This window comes from Amblyomma maculatum, chromosome 1, assembly GCF_055883805.1.
Source record: "Amblyomma maculatum isolate TAMU_Amacu chromosome 1, ASM5588380v1, whole genome shotgun sequence".
In the NCBI taxonomy this organism is placed as follows: domain Eukaryota; kingdom Metazoa; phylum Arthropoda; class Arachnida; order Ixodida; family Ixodidae; genus Amblyomma; species Amblyomma maculatum.
In genome coordinates this window covers 68,070,069-68,088,589 of record NC_139344.1, presented here as the reverse complement: position 1 = coordinate 68,088,589, position 18,521 = coordinate 68,070,069, and the positions used below count along the sequence as shown (strand labels likewise).

General features: G+C 43.1%; 1 protein-coding gene across 1 annotated transcript; it reads left to right on the top strand.

Annotated features, from left to right (window-relative positions):
- Positions 1-5,561: 5,561 nt before the first annotated feature.
- LOC146202728 (uncharacterized) lies at positions 5,562-7,760 on the top strand. The gene is made up of 3 exons (XM_084588280.1): positions 5,562-5,845; positions 5,926-6,105; positions 6,188-7,760. Exons 1-3 carry the CDS (start codon positions 5,603-5,605, stop codon positions 6,431-6,433), a joined length of 669 nt encoding a protein of 222 aa, XP_084444406.1. The 5' UTR covers positions 5,562-5,602; the 3' UTR covers positions 6,434-7,760.
- The last annotated feature ends 10,761 nt before the right edge of the window (positions 7,761-18,521 follow it).

The window sequence follows — 18,521 nt, the reverse complement described above, 5'->3', positions numbered from 1 at the left end:
CGGTGCTTTCCGAGAGGACAGCTGCACCTAAGCACACGTGTGCCACTGAAAGCTCTAGGGAACAGAGCACGCACCAACGGAGATGTGAAGGAGACAACCACTCGATACCGCCGGCCGAAACTATTTCTTTTGGACTACTGTCCTATTCCTTTTTCGACCAATATTTGAGAGTCGCATGACGCACATAGCATCTAAACGGTGGATCATACGCGTGGTATGCCAGCTGGCGTATCGTGATATCACGTGCGAGCATTTTGCCAGCACACCATGCAGCATAACGTGGCGATATCCGTAGCACTCGCTGTCAAACACATAATGTCTACATTTTGCGAGAAATACCACTGGACCAACTGCGCGCACGGATGAAGAACCTCGTCCAAGCAACCTGCAATCTGTCAAGGCATGTCTTAATTTTGATAAATTTGCACTTTTGTCGTCAGCCGAAAAGCAAGCCCGATACATGTAAATTTACCGGAAGATTCTGCGCATTCTGTTTGGATTTTGAAAAAGAAGTTGTTTCGACAGGCAATGAATTTTTGAAAAGTGTGACACTCACCTCACAAACAGCAATGCAAATAGCAACAAGCAAAACACTTCACAGCACAAAAGTAGTATAGGTGGGTTGCTGAAACCTAGAAGTCAGCAGAGCTGCTAAACCCCTTCACCATGGCAGCCAAAACTGTTTTGAGGGCAGAAGTTGGGTGCAGCGCAGAATACTTCTATGTCCAGCCTGATGTCATGCGCGAACGTGTTGAGCAGAATTCCTTCACTATTGAGAGCCTGGAGGAGGTAGGGGCAGTGGAGGTGTTATGAATGGCACTCACAAACGGAGGGGTTCTTAATCCCATAATTGCGACAAGAAGAAGAGGGGTGCAGGAAATGTACGTGGCCATTATTACCACAATAGACGTCTCCTGCACTGCACCTGTTTTGTGCCCCCAAAACAGGTTTGGCCGCCATGGTGAAGGGGTTTTTGCACTGCAGAGAAGCTGACTTCTAGGTTTCTTGACTAGCTTCAGTACTTTGAAGGAGTGTAGTCACGCGCGCCTCTCCTGGCAATTGAATGAACTCGCACTTTTGCTGCTTTTACCTAGATGGCGCTAGCAGTAAAAAACCTTTAATGACCGAATACAGGTGCAAATACTAATTATCACCATGGTTTGTGCTTCTTATTTTAACTTTATTTTACAGTAATACAATATTAAAAAAAAGCCAACTCAAACAAGGCTCACGTTGTTGAGTATGAGGGCCTTCTCGATTGAATGTCGTGAACGAAAATTTGATTATATTTGAAGGCTCAGTATAATCGTGCTAATTGTATAAAGCGCAATTTGCGATCATGGTTCACAAAAACGACTATTCTAGTTTCGCCATGCATGATTCCTAGGCTGTAGAATGAGCGGTTTTCCTGGTCAAGCTATGCGATGTGAGGCAGTATTACGGAAATCTTCAAATTGGAAAGGTAATTAAAAACGAACTAGCGAATAAATTTCGATGAAACTTCGTACACTCAACTATTATAATGTGCGCCCGAAGTGGTAAAAATTTTACTGCTGTGCACGTTGATAAAGCGCAGATATTCGTGCCCAAAACAGCCAAACTTTACCATGTTTAAAAGGCTGCCGATCAAATACTGATTAAATTAAAACTAATTACGCTTCACGTTTCATAATATAAGTACCCATTCTATGTGTACGCCAAAGGAAACTGTTCTAAGTGCAGCAGTTTCTTCAGCAAACTAATCCGAAGTAGGGTATTTCAACGACGCTAGCGAATTTGTCATCTGCAAAACCACCTCTCATGCAGTTGATAACGTTGACACACTAAAGCAGCGCACATCATTTGACAGAGAGTATATTAAGCTTTCGAATGATGCCTACATTGTGATGTTCGAAAAAGAACAACGCGCAGAATGCTCACGCAAACATTGCCTAAAATGGCACATTCGCGCTGCCGGAGTGGGACCCCCGCCTTAACCAGTTGACGGTGGATTCATCCAAATGTGAAGGTCCGATGTTCGACGACCCAAAAGTTACCTAAACGGGCATCTCTGCCAGCCGTCGACCAGAGCATATGCAAGAGAGGTGGTCATGTGTAGCCTAAGCACGGACATCTGCACGAAAGAAGGAAAAAAAAAAAGAGCTCACATTTTGGGTATCACATCAAAAATACGTGTAAGCCCACTCAGCAACCAAAAATGACGGACATTGTGCATGCATAAAACACATGAATATGTCAGCGCAACTTAACAGTGTTGGCCGTTCATGTCATATCGTAATTATGGTGCAGTGAGGCTTGCTGATGAATTAAACAGGCTCTGCTCATCACAAACCTCTCAGCAGCACCTTCCCACAATCAGTGTTCTGACCTTTCAATAAGACAGCTTTCTCCTCCTTGCATTGCTAGAATGTATCAGAACGTTCTTGCTCACAGCATATAAATACGATCAATATGACAAATACCGGTATGAGGATACCGGTATGCTGTCTAAAGAGACGAAAGATTTGATTAAGAAACACAAGAGTATGAAAGCTTCCAATCGAACAGACCAGATCAAATTGGCTGAGATATCAAAGCTAATCATTAAGCGCAAGGTGGCTGATATAAGGAAGTATAACATGGAGAAAATTGAACATGCTGTAAAGAACGGGGGAAGCCTTAAAGCGGTAAAGAAGAAATTGGGCATAGGCAAAAACCAGATGTATGCGATAAGGGACAAGGCGGGCAACGTCATCACGAATATTATTTAAAGTCCCAAAGCGACTCGTGTGGTCTCTTTAAGATTAGAACACTGTATCTTAGCAATGCAGGAAACCTGCTTTCCATCCTCCTTAGTGTCCCTTCAAAGGAATCCGACAATAAAACACGATTCACAATAAGTATTTCAATATGTATAGCCATTTGCCTACTTTTTGCCTGTGGCTACTAGGAGCTTGTTTCACTTCACAAAAGGAGCTTTGTTTAACAAAATAAATGCAGTGTAAATTTCACTGGATGACTAATTAACCATATTAACAACTCCCTCTTGTGTAAACTCACTGAACATCTCAAATGTGTTTCGTCAGCACTTCATTACTTCTGGGCTGCCATGAATGGCAGCTATGGCATGTGGGTTTTATGGTAGGCAACCACCTTGGCAGGAATGTTGCTTTGTGAGCTGCGTCGATTAGTGTCTGCCCAAGACTTGGACATCACTTAGGAATATACACGGTCAGCAGTGGGACGGTGTACATCGGACCTGTGTTGGCAGTCACTTTTTCAGAATTGCAGTGTTGGAAACAAGGACCATATGGCATTACCTTGGCTTGCATGTATGATAACACAACAAAAACAGGACATAACTCTGCCCAACTGACAGGATTAAAATCTCTATGCAGGCCTTGTGCTCAACACATCACTAAAGGCAACAAGGACTGTTTGCCATGTCGGTCAGAGCAATGGTTCTAGCAAAACTACTTCCACTGTGTAGTGTTTAATATTTTGAACAGTGCAAATTTACGCAGTTTTGTTACTCTTGCAATGATTTATGTCCCTATACCTTTTTTATCCCATAGCTGCAGTTGGCTATCATGACAATTGGAGTATTTTGCAACCACCCGAGCGTACTGAATGTCCTGAAATCGAGATGCATGTGTGTATTTTGACACTACACAACCAATATGCAGTCCGCAATAAATGTTCCGTCTTGCGCTGGCAAGCAAGCAGGTCTTTGAAAATACAACACATCATTAGCATGATTGTGTCAAACAATATGAAGGGATATCAGTCCATATCCTTGCAGTTTCCCAAGGCAGAGGAAATAATTACTTGGCAAACTTTGTTTTTGGTGCATGCTGCAACTAGTCGCAAGGGCAATGACTGGACAAAGATGGAATCACGAACGCAGCACTGTTTATTTATTGTTTTGACACTAGTCTACATGCTTGTCTACAATGATAAGCACAACAGGGCAGGTAGAAATAACATCGATCGAATAGGACGTCGTGGGATGTTTTCTGAGACAAAAATAAAAAAATAAAAAAAATGCAGGAATTCGATACAAGAACTGTCTAGAGCTAGAGCAGCTGGAAGATAAATACTGTGCAAAAATACCAGGACTTTCACAGCTTGCGCTTCGAGCCTTCAACTTTAGGAGCAAAACTAGAGGCAGGACTGCGTCGGGAGATGTGGAGAGCATTTTTTCTTTGCGCGGGCGGTCTACCTCTCGGCACTCCTAAGTACACTAAGTACAGAAGTTTACTTGAAAATATACCTGAATTCCACGGTTGCATGACTAGCCCAGTAGGCGGGCAGTGAGTCGCTTGCGAGCTGTGATGAATAGCTGGCCTTCCCGGTTGAGGTTCTATTTCCCGGTTAGTCCCGGGCTGGCTATCGCACCGGAGCTTCATAATAGATTAGCTGTGCCAAGCTGCCTGCATCAATTGGACACCGAATTCCTGTTTGTACATCCGATATAGGCAACGAAGATGGCAAAACAATTGCCCTGCGGATACACTAACCGACCTCTTGAAATCCAGGATAGAGTCGAGGCAATTTCGTACAAATTACAGGCTCCAACCGGCCTTTTTATACTGGTATTTCGAGGTGATTAAAGTTTACCACTGCTGCTGAATAGTGGTGTCGAAGTCGAGGACAACGATAAAAATGACAGCGAGATTCCATTCAAGTACTCGATCGGAGACGAGTTTTTCGCATCCCATGTGTTGCGCTGCTTGTGCTGTACATACACCTCAGTCCGAATTGTATACGTACTTCCGGATGATCCAAAGGCAGTGACTCGTATAAATTTCGGGAAATGCAAGTAAGTACATGGAATGCTGACCACACCAGTTACTTGCAACATACTGCAGGCATGTTCCATCGACAAGGGCGGGACACGCATTGCAGAACTAGCGTCGCAGAGTCCACAGGTCGGAGATGGTGCTATCTGTAACTAAGAGAACGCATGGGAATATCACAGCATGCCGCTTGACGAACAGCAGTACGCGAGGCCGAAGCTCAAGGAGTATTATAACAAGTGGAAAGGAACACGGCCACTCGGCTACGATATTCAAACTATGATGCGAAGAAACCCGTCCGCCACCATCGCCACAGCCAAGTCGCACAGTCCGGCTTGCGAGCGATCACGGAGCCGGCGACACTGGCGACCAGCTATCGGCCTATCGCTAGAAACAGCGACGAGAAGCGGCAGACATTTTACAAACAAAACATAAAACAAGTTTTACGTCACATCCGAAAAGTTATTTCTCCTCACTTCTTTCAGCTGGCGCATGCGCAGAAGCGACGGAGCATTCCAATAAAGAAGGTCTGGGGCCCGATCCTCGATATTCGCCTTAGAAGCGTTTGCGGGTAGATCGGCTGGAAACGCTGATTGGTGGACACGCAGCGGCCTGGCGTGACGTTTTTCGCGTCACGCTCGATGCTTAACCGGATGTGACGTCAATGAAAACTGGGTTTGCTTGTTTTTTTCGTCCCTAACCCATCTAGGGAATCCCTAGGTACCGGCCGCTCCGGCGGCGCGCGCGATATGCCGGCATTCGGTTCGTGGTTCTCGCTGCGGCGCGTATTCGGCTCGTGGGTGTCGTTGCGGCGCGTAATTCCTATGATGGCGGTCCTGCGTGGTGTCATAATCGGCGATAGCCAAATGAAATTCTTGTGCAGGTCTCGCCTGCGGCTTTCGCCGCATGTTGAGACGTGCACTTTCAGTTTTGGCGGTTATGATGCCACCTCACTGTCATTTAAGGTCGCGCAGATGCGTTTGCACGCCGATTTTGTTATTTTGTATGTAGGGGGCAATGACCTCGCTAATGGTCATGGCCCGCGGGAAATCGCCGCCAACATCAAGGTACGTATAAATTACGTAAAATCGTCTCACAATTTGCTTTAAAAGTGCTGTGCCGTTCATCTTGCCCCACGTGCTTCCAGGACCTCGTGCGGCAGCTGCAGCAGCACGTCGCACGGATGGTGTTGGTTTTTAAAATACTGCCGCGGTATTTCAAAAACGAGAGCGAAGCGCTTCATGAAAACGCCCGTCGTCGGCAGCTGAACCGGCGCCTGACTGCTGCGCTGCGGCGCATGCCTGACGTGTGCATTCTGAACCCTGAGGTAAGAATGCTTTGTTTTCTCGTTTGTTACTCATTTATCAAATTGTTGAGTTCATAACGCAACTTTTTCGACACTCTTGCAGCACCGTTTCCTGGATGCTGCGAAGCGGCCGAGGCGTTGTCTGTACGCGGCCGACAGTTACCACGTGGCAAGGGGTCGCGGCATCGATCAGCTCTCGAAGATCATCGTCGCGGCCCTGGTCAAAGTGTACGGCTCCGACATCGCTGCAGCGTCAAGGGCAGAACCAGGAGCGGTGTACGTTGTCCACCACTGTCGGCGATGCAGGGCGAAGGGCCACGAGACGGGAGAGTGCAGCTCGTTTTGCTGACCACGCTTTTGCTGACCACGCTGCCATGCCACTGCAAGTCACCGATGGAACGCTGCGCATACAAACGGCCCTTTTCAGGGCCACCCCATTGTTTCCTGGCAGACCGCAGGCTTGCAGTCCCGTGATCCAGTTCCCTCTCTTTAGATATGTTGCACGTAGTATATCGTTGTACTTAAAGCGTAGCTGCCGCAGCGAAATTATATATTTCGTATAGCATGCGCATAATACTGCTGTACCGCTTATAGCTGCTTCCCTCGTGCATTATTTAAGACCCTAGGACAGGAATCACAAAACACGTGTAAGCGTAGCTGCCGCAGCGAACGCTAGGCCTTATTGCAACAGGGCTGCGCTCATTACGGCTTTGTTACGTCGTTTTTTTTTTTTAATGTGAGCACCATTTACTATAACAACGGCACAATCGTCTGAAATATGGATTCTGTACAGCCTAAATAATTGCCGCTTACCTCGTGGGACATCTGCAGCATCATGCCGCCCGCGTCTTTCATTTCAACGCTGCTCCGACGATCACATGTATAGGCCTCGCGACAGGAGTATTGTGCACACAGTGCGGTTTTCTGCCGTGTTTGTTTTTTTTTCTCTCATAAATCCCATGCATATTTCGAAGCATCTCGTCGCGGTGCTGTGTACAGCACCGCGACATGTGCATAATACAGCAGTATTATGCACATGTTGTATGAAATATATAACTTTACTTACCGTCACTCGACGAATTCCTCTTAAAGGGAGAGAAAAAAAAAAAAAGAGGCCTAGCGTTCGCTCTGGCAGCTACTCTACACGTGTTTTGCGATTCCTGTCCTCAGGGACTTAAAATAATGCACGAGGGAAGCAGCTATAAGCGGTACAGCAGTATTATGCACATGTTGTATGAAATATATAACTTTACTTACTGTCACTCGACGAATTCCTCTTAAAGGGAGAGATAAAAAAAAAAAAAGAGGCCTAGCGCGATACTTTATGGCCCAGCACGTCGAAGCGACGACGCTGTACGTGTAGTAAATATGCTGCCTACATTTCCCATGCTGTCGAAACGATTTTCGGACAGCACCGCAACGAGATGCTTCGAAATATGCATGCATCTATAAGAAAAAAAAAAAATGGAAATGTCCGCGACGATCACATAGGCCTCGCGACAGGAATATTTCAGTATAGTTAGTGCGGTTTTGGTCTGTCTTCTTTTTTTGATGACTGCAGGACATTTCGAGGGTCAGCGACGTGGTTATCACTGTCTGCTGGCCAAGAATATCACTTCGACAACACCGGAAAAGTACGTGTCTTCCCGTGGACGGCGCCATTTTTTTTTTTTTTTTTCAAATAAATGTATTCGATGTACAAGGCCTCACTATGCAAGGTTCAATTGTGCAGTGTGCTTTTGTATTGTAACCGTGCATAAAGTGAAGGGATGCCGTGTTTGAGTTCACTCTTGTTAGCTAGCTGCATTTAATAAAATGTTTGCATTTTTCAGGATTTCAAATGCACAAATATTGATTGTCACAATAAATCTTTCAGTAGGTATCTATAATTTTTGGTACCTCCTGTATAGTGTGTTTATTTTTTTTTTTATTACGTAAGCAATACTACGCCAGGTTTCAGCCTGTCACATAAACCCGGCCTGACAGTCAAGCTGTCGGGTAAACTCTGTCGATAGCCACGCCGTACCGCAGAAGACAAGAGAAAGAACAGAAAGAGAAGCTACGTCGGCTTTGTTTATATGCAACCTACCGGGTTTAACTAACAGTAAACCCCAGATAATTTTTCTTTTTCTTACCCAACTCAACGTCGGCTACTGCTCCCTTCTAAATGGCTCCGGAGTGCACCCAGGGAAGTTGTTGGATGCAACATTATTTATCCCTGGAGACTGTCCAATATGCTGATAAATAAAGAACTGAATAAGATTGAAATCTATTGACTCCAATTTGGACTTTGAAATTTGTCGCACAATTTCTAATTGCAAATTTTATTTGAAAGTCTAATTTTTAGGTTTTTATTTTTCCCAGGAATTAAAGCACAGCTAAGGAGTATACTCTGCAATCTATAGCTAGCTTCAGTTCCATAGCAAGTGCACACACACACAGATGATGCAATGTAATTCTAATTTGAAAAGAAAATTGAGTACAAAAAAAATTTGGGGTGGCTAAGTATGCAGTCTGTTTTAGGCTACAGGTCCACTAAACTATAGCTTGACATATATGCCATGTTATGAATGCAAAACGTGTTGCCATGAAGGAAACGCGCAAGACATTAGGTTTGTTTCAATAAATAAATATTGGACATACAAAAACATATGGCCGAACTCAAATGAACCATATGTTGCATTAGAACTAACACAAACTTAATACAAGACATGAACCTTATGGATCTCAATTGACAGCAAACATACACTAACATTTACAAAAACATACAATGCCATTTCTTTTCATGCAACTGACACCACAGTTGTCATCTTATACAAATATATCTTTAAAGCATTCTGCAAACCATCGTTGCCTTATGACAGAATAACCTGTTACAAATTACAGTAGAGCCTCGACACATTCCTCGTTCATACGTTCAGAGTTGCAGGAAGTAAATATCTGCCATACAGCTGCACTGTTCCTTTCCTGTTTAATATGTATGTTCCAGATAACACAATTTCCAGATATTAAATTCTAAATTAAAAAAAATATATGATCAAATGGCTCGTTTAAGCATTCAAATGTGCATGTTTCAACATAGGGCTGAGCCCAGGAGCAGAATGCATGAACTGAAAGCAGCAGCACCCACCCATTGTGGTATCTTCTTCGCAGTGCCTTGATGGAAGGGTGAGGCTAACAATTAAGCGAAGGTCATTCACGCAAAGACATGACTTGCAGAGAAGGCAAAAATTGAAAAACCAGTACATTTTTTTTTGCAGTGCATGGGACAAATCATTTGTGAAGAACTATGCGCTTGTATTTCATGAGCAGGCTGGACCCAGAGAATGCAGCGACAGTCAGCCACCCCCATAGTGTATTGGGGATAAAGCAACGAGAAACAAGGAAGCAATCTTGGCTTTCCATTGTCCTCAACACATAAAGTGTGTTACTAAACCTCATCTGCAACGAGTGCAACACAACTGTAAGCTGAGTTGTGAGGACTAAACCAGAAGCCTTTCACATATATCTTATGCCAAGAGATGACAATCTATGCTTCTTCAGATGAAATGTTTTCCCAAATAAAATGTTTCTACCTGCATTTTTGAAGACAAAGTATCAACAATGTTGTACATGTGTTCATGCACAGTGACACACGCACAATTAATACACTATTACTCTGACAACAGTGAAGTCAGACAAATACCGCTAGTTTTAGTTAATAGTTACTGATATTTTTTATCAATCTGAATGACTGTAACCTTTCTTGGAGCACTGACTTTACTAAGCTTTTGAAGCTTGCTCTGCAGCTAAGTTTCCTACCTCTAAAACTTATTTCAGCATCTCTGCGGCAATAAAATTTGCCTAAAATTTTCTAGCGCCACAAATTTTCCCCTCTTTAGCTGCTATTTTGAACAGTGTAACATTGCTATTGTATATCCCCATGATGCAAAATATAAAGTACACATGTTCATCATGCATGCATCTTTGAAGGCTTTACAATTGTTATTTCAGCCGCTGATCAGCATGCATTCTTTACTCGTGATATATCCACTGCATATTCTTCATTTATCACTACAGCTGAATGAAAAGTTATGTGTACTTATTTTTTCAGTCACAAAAGAAGTTATTTCAATTTCTTTCGTTAAGCATATGCATTAACCTAGCTGTACCACATTCTGTGATCCGGTGAAAATTTATATAAATTCAGCAGGAAACTGACAGGTCGTTTTTCTGTCATCTCACTATAAAAATGTTCAAATCATCTCTCAGTTTAGTGTTGTCTCCACCAGTGAGTAAAAAAGAATGAACCTATTTTACCCTCACAGTTCCTGAGGAAAAGCTTTTCAATTCATGTTTTCTTGCATTTTAAGTGCTTTATTTATTTGCTTGGAACAGTAACTGCTTATATATGCTCTCTCTTACACTTGTTGCAGTGACTTACCGTCATGAAAGTACTATGCATTGTGGCAGTTACATTTTCTTGCTCCGTTTTTTACTAATTGTTGAATGACCTAGCATGTCCACTTCTAGCTAGCACTTTTGACTCTTCTTCATACAATTACATGCAGCTTGTATCAGCTTGTATCACCTATCACTTCATCCTCAAGGCATTCCGATCAGCCTCCTCTAGTCATGTTTGTGTAATGACAATTCCTGCAAAGTGAAATATATACATAGGCATGCGCATGGAGGGCGGCTGTCCTCCCGAATTGTCTCAGGGGCACAAGTCAGCCCGTACTTTTACTTTGTTGCACTTGTGCCATCATTTCTAAACGTGCACAATTATGGTCATGCAGGTTTTCGAAGGTAAATACTGGCAGCCACTTGTGATGTTGTTTTGCACAAACTGCAAAACCAGGGGCAGAATGAACCATTGTGAGAAGCACATCGTCATGTCATTTTCAATTTTGCATTCATGGCGAAGCTTGATTTCTTTTTATAGTGCACAACATTTTGTACTGAAATAAAACAAAACAAGTGCACTGAAAAACCCATAAGACAAAGAAAACGACAGGACAATTAACTCTTGCAAGGACATTATTGCAGGCTAGTTGATGCATCCCCTTCATGGATCACTGCCTTGTCGTGGCGGAGGGGCTTGCGAAACTCGATGAAGTCGTGAGCTCTGCTGTGTAGGGCCACCCAAGATAGGCAAGTTACGGCAGAGAGTTCTGACAAAATGTGATTCACTGGAGAAGGTAATGGCAACCCACTCCAGTATTTCCTGCCAAGAAAACCCTATGGCCAGTCACAATAGCATTAATGATATGGCGCCGGAAGATGAGCCCCCCAGGTTGGAAGGCGTCCCACATGTTACTAGAGGGGGGGGGGGGGGGGGGGGAAGGCGTCCCACATGTTAAAGGGCGATTCCTAGTAGCTCCAGGGCGAATGAAACGGCTGGGCTAAAGCCAAAAGGACGCTCAGTTGTGGATGTGTCGGGAAGCGACCGGAAGGTCCGATGTTGCAAGGACATATATATCACATAGCAACATGGAATGTAAGATCTATGACGCAAGGTAAACTGGATATCGTCAAGCGAGAAATGGACAGATTGAACATTGATATCTTGGGTATCAGCAAGCTCAAGTGGACCAGAATGGGAGAATTTAATTCCAGTGACCATTATGTCTTTTATAGTGGGCACGAATCCAGGAGAAGGAATGGGGTCGCTCTCATAGTCAACAGAAGAATGGGCGAAGCAGTGCTAGGGTACAACCCCAAAAACGACCGAATGATTTCACTTCGGATCCAAGGTCAACCTTTCAAGTTACAGTTATCCAAGTCTACGCACCAACCTCTACTGCTGAAGAAGCTGACGTTGAGAAATTTTATGCTGACCTGCAATGTCTTTTAGACCGCACTCCCTCATCAGACGTCCTTTTTCTTAATGGAGACTGGAATGCTAAGGTGGGGAGTGAAGAAATATCCGGAATTACAGGCAAGTTCGGTCTCGATGAGGCAAATGAAGCTGGGCAGAGGCTAGTAGAGTTTTGTCAAGAAAATAACCTGACCATAGCGAATACTCATTTTCAACAGCACAAGAGGCGCCTGTACACATAGACTTCACCGGATGGTCTGTACAGGAATCAGATTGATTATATTCTTTGCCGGCAGAGATGGAGAAGCGCTATACAAGCAGTAAAAGCAAGGCCTGGGACCGATTGTGGCACCGATCATCAGCTTCTTGTTGCCAAATTTAAGCTTCGATTGAGGAAAACGCAGAAAACTAAAAGGCCTTTCAGGTATGATCTGGATCAAATATGCTGTTAAAGTGAGGAATCGATTTCAAGAATTAGATCTAGAAAACAGAGAGCCTGAAGAGATGTGGACTGATGTGCGTGATATAATGCAAGAAGTTGTTAGGTAGTTCCAAAGCAAAAGAAATGCAAGAAAGCAAACTGGTTATCTGAATAGGCTTTGCAAATAGCTGGGGAAAGGAGGATGGCAAAAGTTATGGGGAAAAAAGAAAGATACAAGGCTCTCAATGCGGATTTTCAGAAAATCGCAAGGAGAGATAAGAATGCCATCCTGAACATACAGTGCCTAGCAGTTGTGGACAACAGCCAATTAAGGAACACAAGAGCTCTGTATAAGACAATCAAAGATATCAAAGGAAGCTTCTGTGCTAAGCTGGGCGTGATAAAGAACAAACGAGGCAGGGACCTCACGGAAGCCTCAGAGATAAAGAAGAGGTGGCAGGAATACACAGAACTGTACAAGAAGGACCCGGATGTGCAAACCCAACATAAGACGGCTGTGATTACTGATCTCGAGCCGGGCATCCTGAAGAGAGAAGTTGAATGGGCCTTATCCAGCCTTGCTAAGAACAAAGCTAGCGGAATTGATGGCATTCTAGCTGAGTTGCATCAAAACCTCAACCATGACGACGCTGTTAACAATCTGTATACATTATGTCAGCAAATTTGGACAACCCTGGAGTGGCCACAGGATTGGAGGAGGTCAGTTTACATCCCTATTCCAAAGAAAGGCAGTGCCAAAGATTGTTCCAACTACCGCACGATCGCGCTTATTTCGCATGCTAGCAAGGTGATGTTGAAAATCCTCCTAGCTAGGCTGTAGCACTATGTGGATCGGGAGCTTCCGGACGTCCAAGCTGGGTTTCAAGGGCAGAGGAACTAGAGACCAGATTGCCAACCTTCGCTGGATCATGGAAAAAGCAAGAGAGTTCCAAAAACCCATCTACTTCTGCTTTATTGATTATGCGAAAGCGTTTGACTGCGTAGATCACAGCAGATTGTGGCAAACTCTCTAAGAGATGGTAGTTCAAAATCGCCTCATCTATCTCCTCAGGAACCTGTATGAAGGGCAAGAGGCCACAGTCATAGCATGGTCTTACTGATTGGTTTCCGATTGAGAAAGGAGTGATACAAGGCTGCATACTGTCGCCCTGCCTATTTAACCTATATGCTGAGTGCATCATGAGGAAAGCTGGTCTGGACGAGTCTTCAGCTGGAGTGAAGATTGCTGGGAAACGTATCAACAACCTTAGATATGCGGATGGTACCACTTTAATGGCAGTAAGTGAAGTGGAACTCAAGAGACTTCTGATGCGCATACAAGAAGAGAGTGAGAAGTTTGGACTTAAACTGGACATTAAAAAGACAAAGATCATAGCGTCTTGCCCCATCAAGACCTGGAGCATCAAGGGACAAGAAGTGGAAGCTGTGACAGATTTTCTCTTCTTGGGCTCCAAGATAATCCCGGAAGGAGACTGCAGCCATGAAATTAGGAGACGCCTACTTCTGGGAAAGAGCCATGGCTAGCCTTGACCACCTAGTAAAGAGCAGAGACATTAGTCTGCCAACCAAGATCCGTATAACTCGTGCTATGGTATTTCCAGTTGTGATGTATGGATGCGAGAGTTGTACTGTGAAGAAGGCTGACCGCCGAAGAATTGACGCGTTTGAATTGTGGTGCTGGCGGAGAATCTTGAGAGTTCCTTGGACGGCCAGAAGATCAAATCAGTCGATATTGTCGACCATAAACACTGACTGCTCATTGGAGGGTCAAATTCTAAAGTTAAATCTCAGCTACTTTGGTCATCTGATGAGAAGAGGGGAGTCGCTGGAGAAAGATTTGATGTTGGGAAAGGTTGAGGGTCACCAGAGAAGGGGTAGGCAGCGAACGCGATGGTTAGATGGCATCCTCGGGGCGTTGCAGATGAAGTTATGTTATGTTAGGAAGATAGTGAGAGACCAGAAAGCGTGGCGTGATATGGTCCATAGGGTCACGAAGAGTCGGACACGACTGAACGACTGAACTGAAGTTGATGCATTTCTTAAAGTATGCTTTATGACAAGTATGAGTAGACAGGACAAGGCGCTTGGTGGGACACAGGTTTTTCGACCAGGTGCAGCGCCTTTCAAGTGCAGGCTACCAGCCTTCACTGATGGCATCAGTCGCTGAAGATAAGCTAAAAAACAGCTATCAAGCCTGATCAATTGGATCAAAGTAAAGTTACGGTTATTCCATATATACATGGGTTCGCGCACAATCGGTTGCGAGGGCTGGCATAAAAGTGGCTTGTTCTGCACCAGATAAACTCTCAGGATATGCAGGAGGGTTAATCGCACAGGACAAGTCTGTCGCTTGTAAAATGCATCACCAGCAGCGCTTCGTGAAGTGTTCCAGGAGCGCAGTGTATTCAGTACCACTCACCCGTGGTAAACGATATGTTGGCCAGACAGGGAGATACCTTAATGAGAGGCTGAGGGAGTATACCAAAAAAATGTTATAGACAAATCAGGCAGCAAAATGACTTAACACATTCGGAAAAGCCGTAACTGCACTCCCGAGATGAGAAACACCACAGTGTTGCACAGGTGCAGGACTCAACTAGGCCGGGAGATTATAGAAGCAGATGAGATTGAAAAATTTGATTGTGTGTTCGGATAATGTGTGTGTTCGACTGGGCTTTCAAAAAGGAATTAAACTTTCTTGCTCAGCAATAGGCCAAGCTTCTTTGATACAGGTCTCCTTGTGAGCAGTAATTGTCCGTGTGTGCTTGCTTTCATTTCGTTCATAAGAGCAAATACAGTAGTTAAGCAAGTGGTCTTTCAATAAAACCTGAGTTGTTAGAGCGCCTTCTCCAGTCTACTCTGTTCCTTTTGTCCCACACTTAAAACATATACTGTAAACAATTAACTCTCATGGGAGTTACTTCTTGTTCCTTTATTCTCTTTCTTCTGTATATCTGTTTTTCCCTTGTTTTTCCCTTAAGCAGTATATATGTGCAATATGCATATCTAGCCCAGATATAAGTTTTGTCAATATTTTATTAATGTTGAAATTCCATTGCATCGAAACAGATGTCTTATAGCCATCGTTTGCCTTTGCGAGGTGTTTTGGTCGTAATAGCTAGGGATGGGGGGGGGGGACTTCCTTTAATTCATAACCCTGCACGCGCACGTATGTGTATACATCTGTGAAATATCTCATTTTAAAGATCAGTATCAGATAAAAATATAACTGACCCAGGGACATAAAAAATTAAGTGGGAAGAATTGGTGGGAAGAATAGTTCCTTAATTAAACCTGTTGAACCAGTAAGGATTTTCTTACAAATAGGGTTTGTATGCATGCATGCTCAGTGCAGCAATTATTATTAATGATTATACTGTTTCTTTGCACCTCATTAGAAATAATATAGCTGTCTCCCCCCCCCCCTTTTTTTTTTCTTTCATTCACTGTATAATGCAGTGCTCCTCGATCTCTTAATTGAGACCGAGGGGAGGTCAATGTGGTGTGAACTGCAACCACAGTTCCGAGAGCAGGTCGCGGAATCGGGCATGACGAAATAATTACAAAACTTGGAAAAGAACGGATACCCAAAAAAGCTTATTGAATGTGTGTCCAGACATCAGATCGACAAGCATTTGCAGCCGATGCCTACACAAAATGCAACGTCATCATCTCGACCAAAAGGCATGCTTTTGTACATTCTGGGCATAATTAGGCAAAGGCATGGGTCTTCAAGAAGCAAATGTGCATACTGGCCACATGCCATCCAGTAAACTGCGAGGGGCTCTTTTGAATTTTAAAGAGGCTTTGCCCCATTCAAAGATGCCAGGTATCATACATAAGATACCATGTGATGATCATCTTAGACTCTGTCTACATAGAGGAGATGAGAAATTTGACAAGTGTGATAAAAGAGCCCCGAGGCCACTAGAAACCTGACAGCATACCAAATGCTTTGGTAGAATACATGCAGAAATAAGGGCATGAAACTGCTTGGGATGACATGATAATCATTGCTACCAATAGAAGTCTATCAGCACAACTGTGCTCGCAATCTCTGATACAGTCAATGCCAAACAAAGGGGAATCTTCATCGTGCTTATGCAAAATCATTATGTTGACCTGTCAAAGCTACTTAAAGGTTTAGACGGCCGGTTCTTGAATGAGAAACTTGTAGGGTTTCCAAATTTTATACTGTTTTTTGAATTGGTTAGTGGTCTGAGACACATTCTACCATGTTCGGCTGTTGAAACATGAGCCAAAATAGTGACGAAAAAAATATTACATCACAAATTTCTTAGCAGTCTGAAAGGAATACCATGAAATGGTTGATGTACAGTGGACTCTCTTTCGGACAGACCTTAATGGGCTATGTAATAACAAAGTTTAGAAACCAACAGCAGCTATAAGAACATTTTTTAATACCAGCAGAGTACCTGTAATATATTATAAAGCATATCTACACACTGGTAATAACAGCAGACAGCATTAGTTGTGAAAGCCTTTTCTGACCTTCCTTCCACTCAAGCACAAATATGCCACCATACACTCCCGTAAGTACATCTCCATGACTAGGTCTAAGCTGTATACGCAATGCGTCATGGAGTCATCTCTACATGAGGCACTGCTTCTCTTTATTTTTTTGCAAAGGTGCATGGAAGACATCAGGGAGTGCCCTTCTTGCACAGAATCACTGTATACAAATATTTTTTATTGCTTACTTCCACCTTGCCAGTGGCAATAGGGATGTCAAATTCCTGGAAAATTTAAAGGCTGAGAAAAACCATATTGAAAAATTTGGAAAAATATTGAATATTTTCATTCATGAAGAAATGCATATACTTGCATTAAAACAGCAAACAGTCTTTTCTCCTAGCAGTTTGTTGCTCATGAAAATGTTGCGCCACATTTAGATGGTTATAAAAGACATAAATGACACCTCTGATGGTTCTAGAAGATTATCCTGTCTTATTTAATTTACAGCTTCCACTACTGCAATGAGAAGAAGTGGTCAAAGTTTGGCTTTGTGCATACCAAGGGCAGGAGCAGGTTCATGGGATAGAGTGCAGAAGCTGTGTTCATTCATTCTAACGTAAAGCTTAAAGCATCTAGTTTGAGAGCGGCACCAGAAATGAGAGCAGCAGTGATTCGGAGTATTGCGGGTAGACGAAGTCCTGGGTTTGTTTCCGTGCCTCTTTTCCCTAGTGCGTTTTTTTCACCTCATACATTTTCGCTTGTGATTAGCTTCTTTTAATGAAATCTTATGTGTAGTTCAATCTACGTCTTCTTTTTTTTTGCAGTAAATCATGTGGCAATAAGGTCTGACAACGTTTCTGCGGTTTTTTTTTCTTCCTGGTATTCTCGTCATTTTACATTCCTGTGAGTTATCTTGTACTGTTTGAGGTTTATCTCATTTCCCTTATGTCAAACGCATGATCAAATCTACAGGCAACTATTGTGTATGTTCCTCCTGTGTTCCGATGTATGCTTACTCTTGCTAGTGCTTTTATGTTTTTAAGGGAACGCTAAGGTGCAGTTGAAAGATTACCCCATTTGTCCCTAAATAAGCCATGCGGAATAATAAGTATCGACCACACTTCTACATTGTAAGCAATATTCTAATCATTTAATCAGAACGGTGCCTTTTTTTCATTGTGTAATCATGGTACATTAAAGTTGACCACAATTTTCAGTAGTACAAGAAGCCATATGTAACAAATAAAATTCTGCCCTGTTTCTTTACAGTCAATACAAAACAGAAACCTGAAATGTCAGTTCTGTACATTTTCCTGCGATGTTTCTTAGTTTAAATTTCACCACAATTTTTACTAAATCATTGACATGGCAAGGCACTCTAGTATCGACGATGTTTTTGTGTTCGCTGTTCATTTTGAGTTTTTTTTTTTTTTCTTCCATTCAAATTCGATCATGTCTTTAAACTGGTTGGGACACCAAATTTTAAGGCTATACAAACATATTACGGGTTTCTGCCTTATGTAAGGTCATGCAAGGCCAAGTTCTGGGCGCAACAAACTTTTATCATATATTTTATTCATCTCCAATGAGCTGTTAAATCTTTCTCCCAACTGAGACTCGTCGTTAGCACCATAATTAATGACACATGAAACACAGAAGGGTATCAGTGAATGCTAGTGACATCACATCTTAGTAACGTGACAGACTATCAACGGCTCA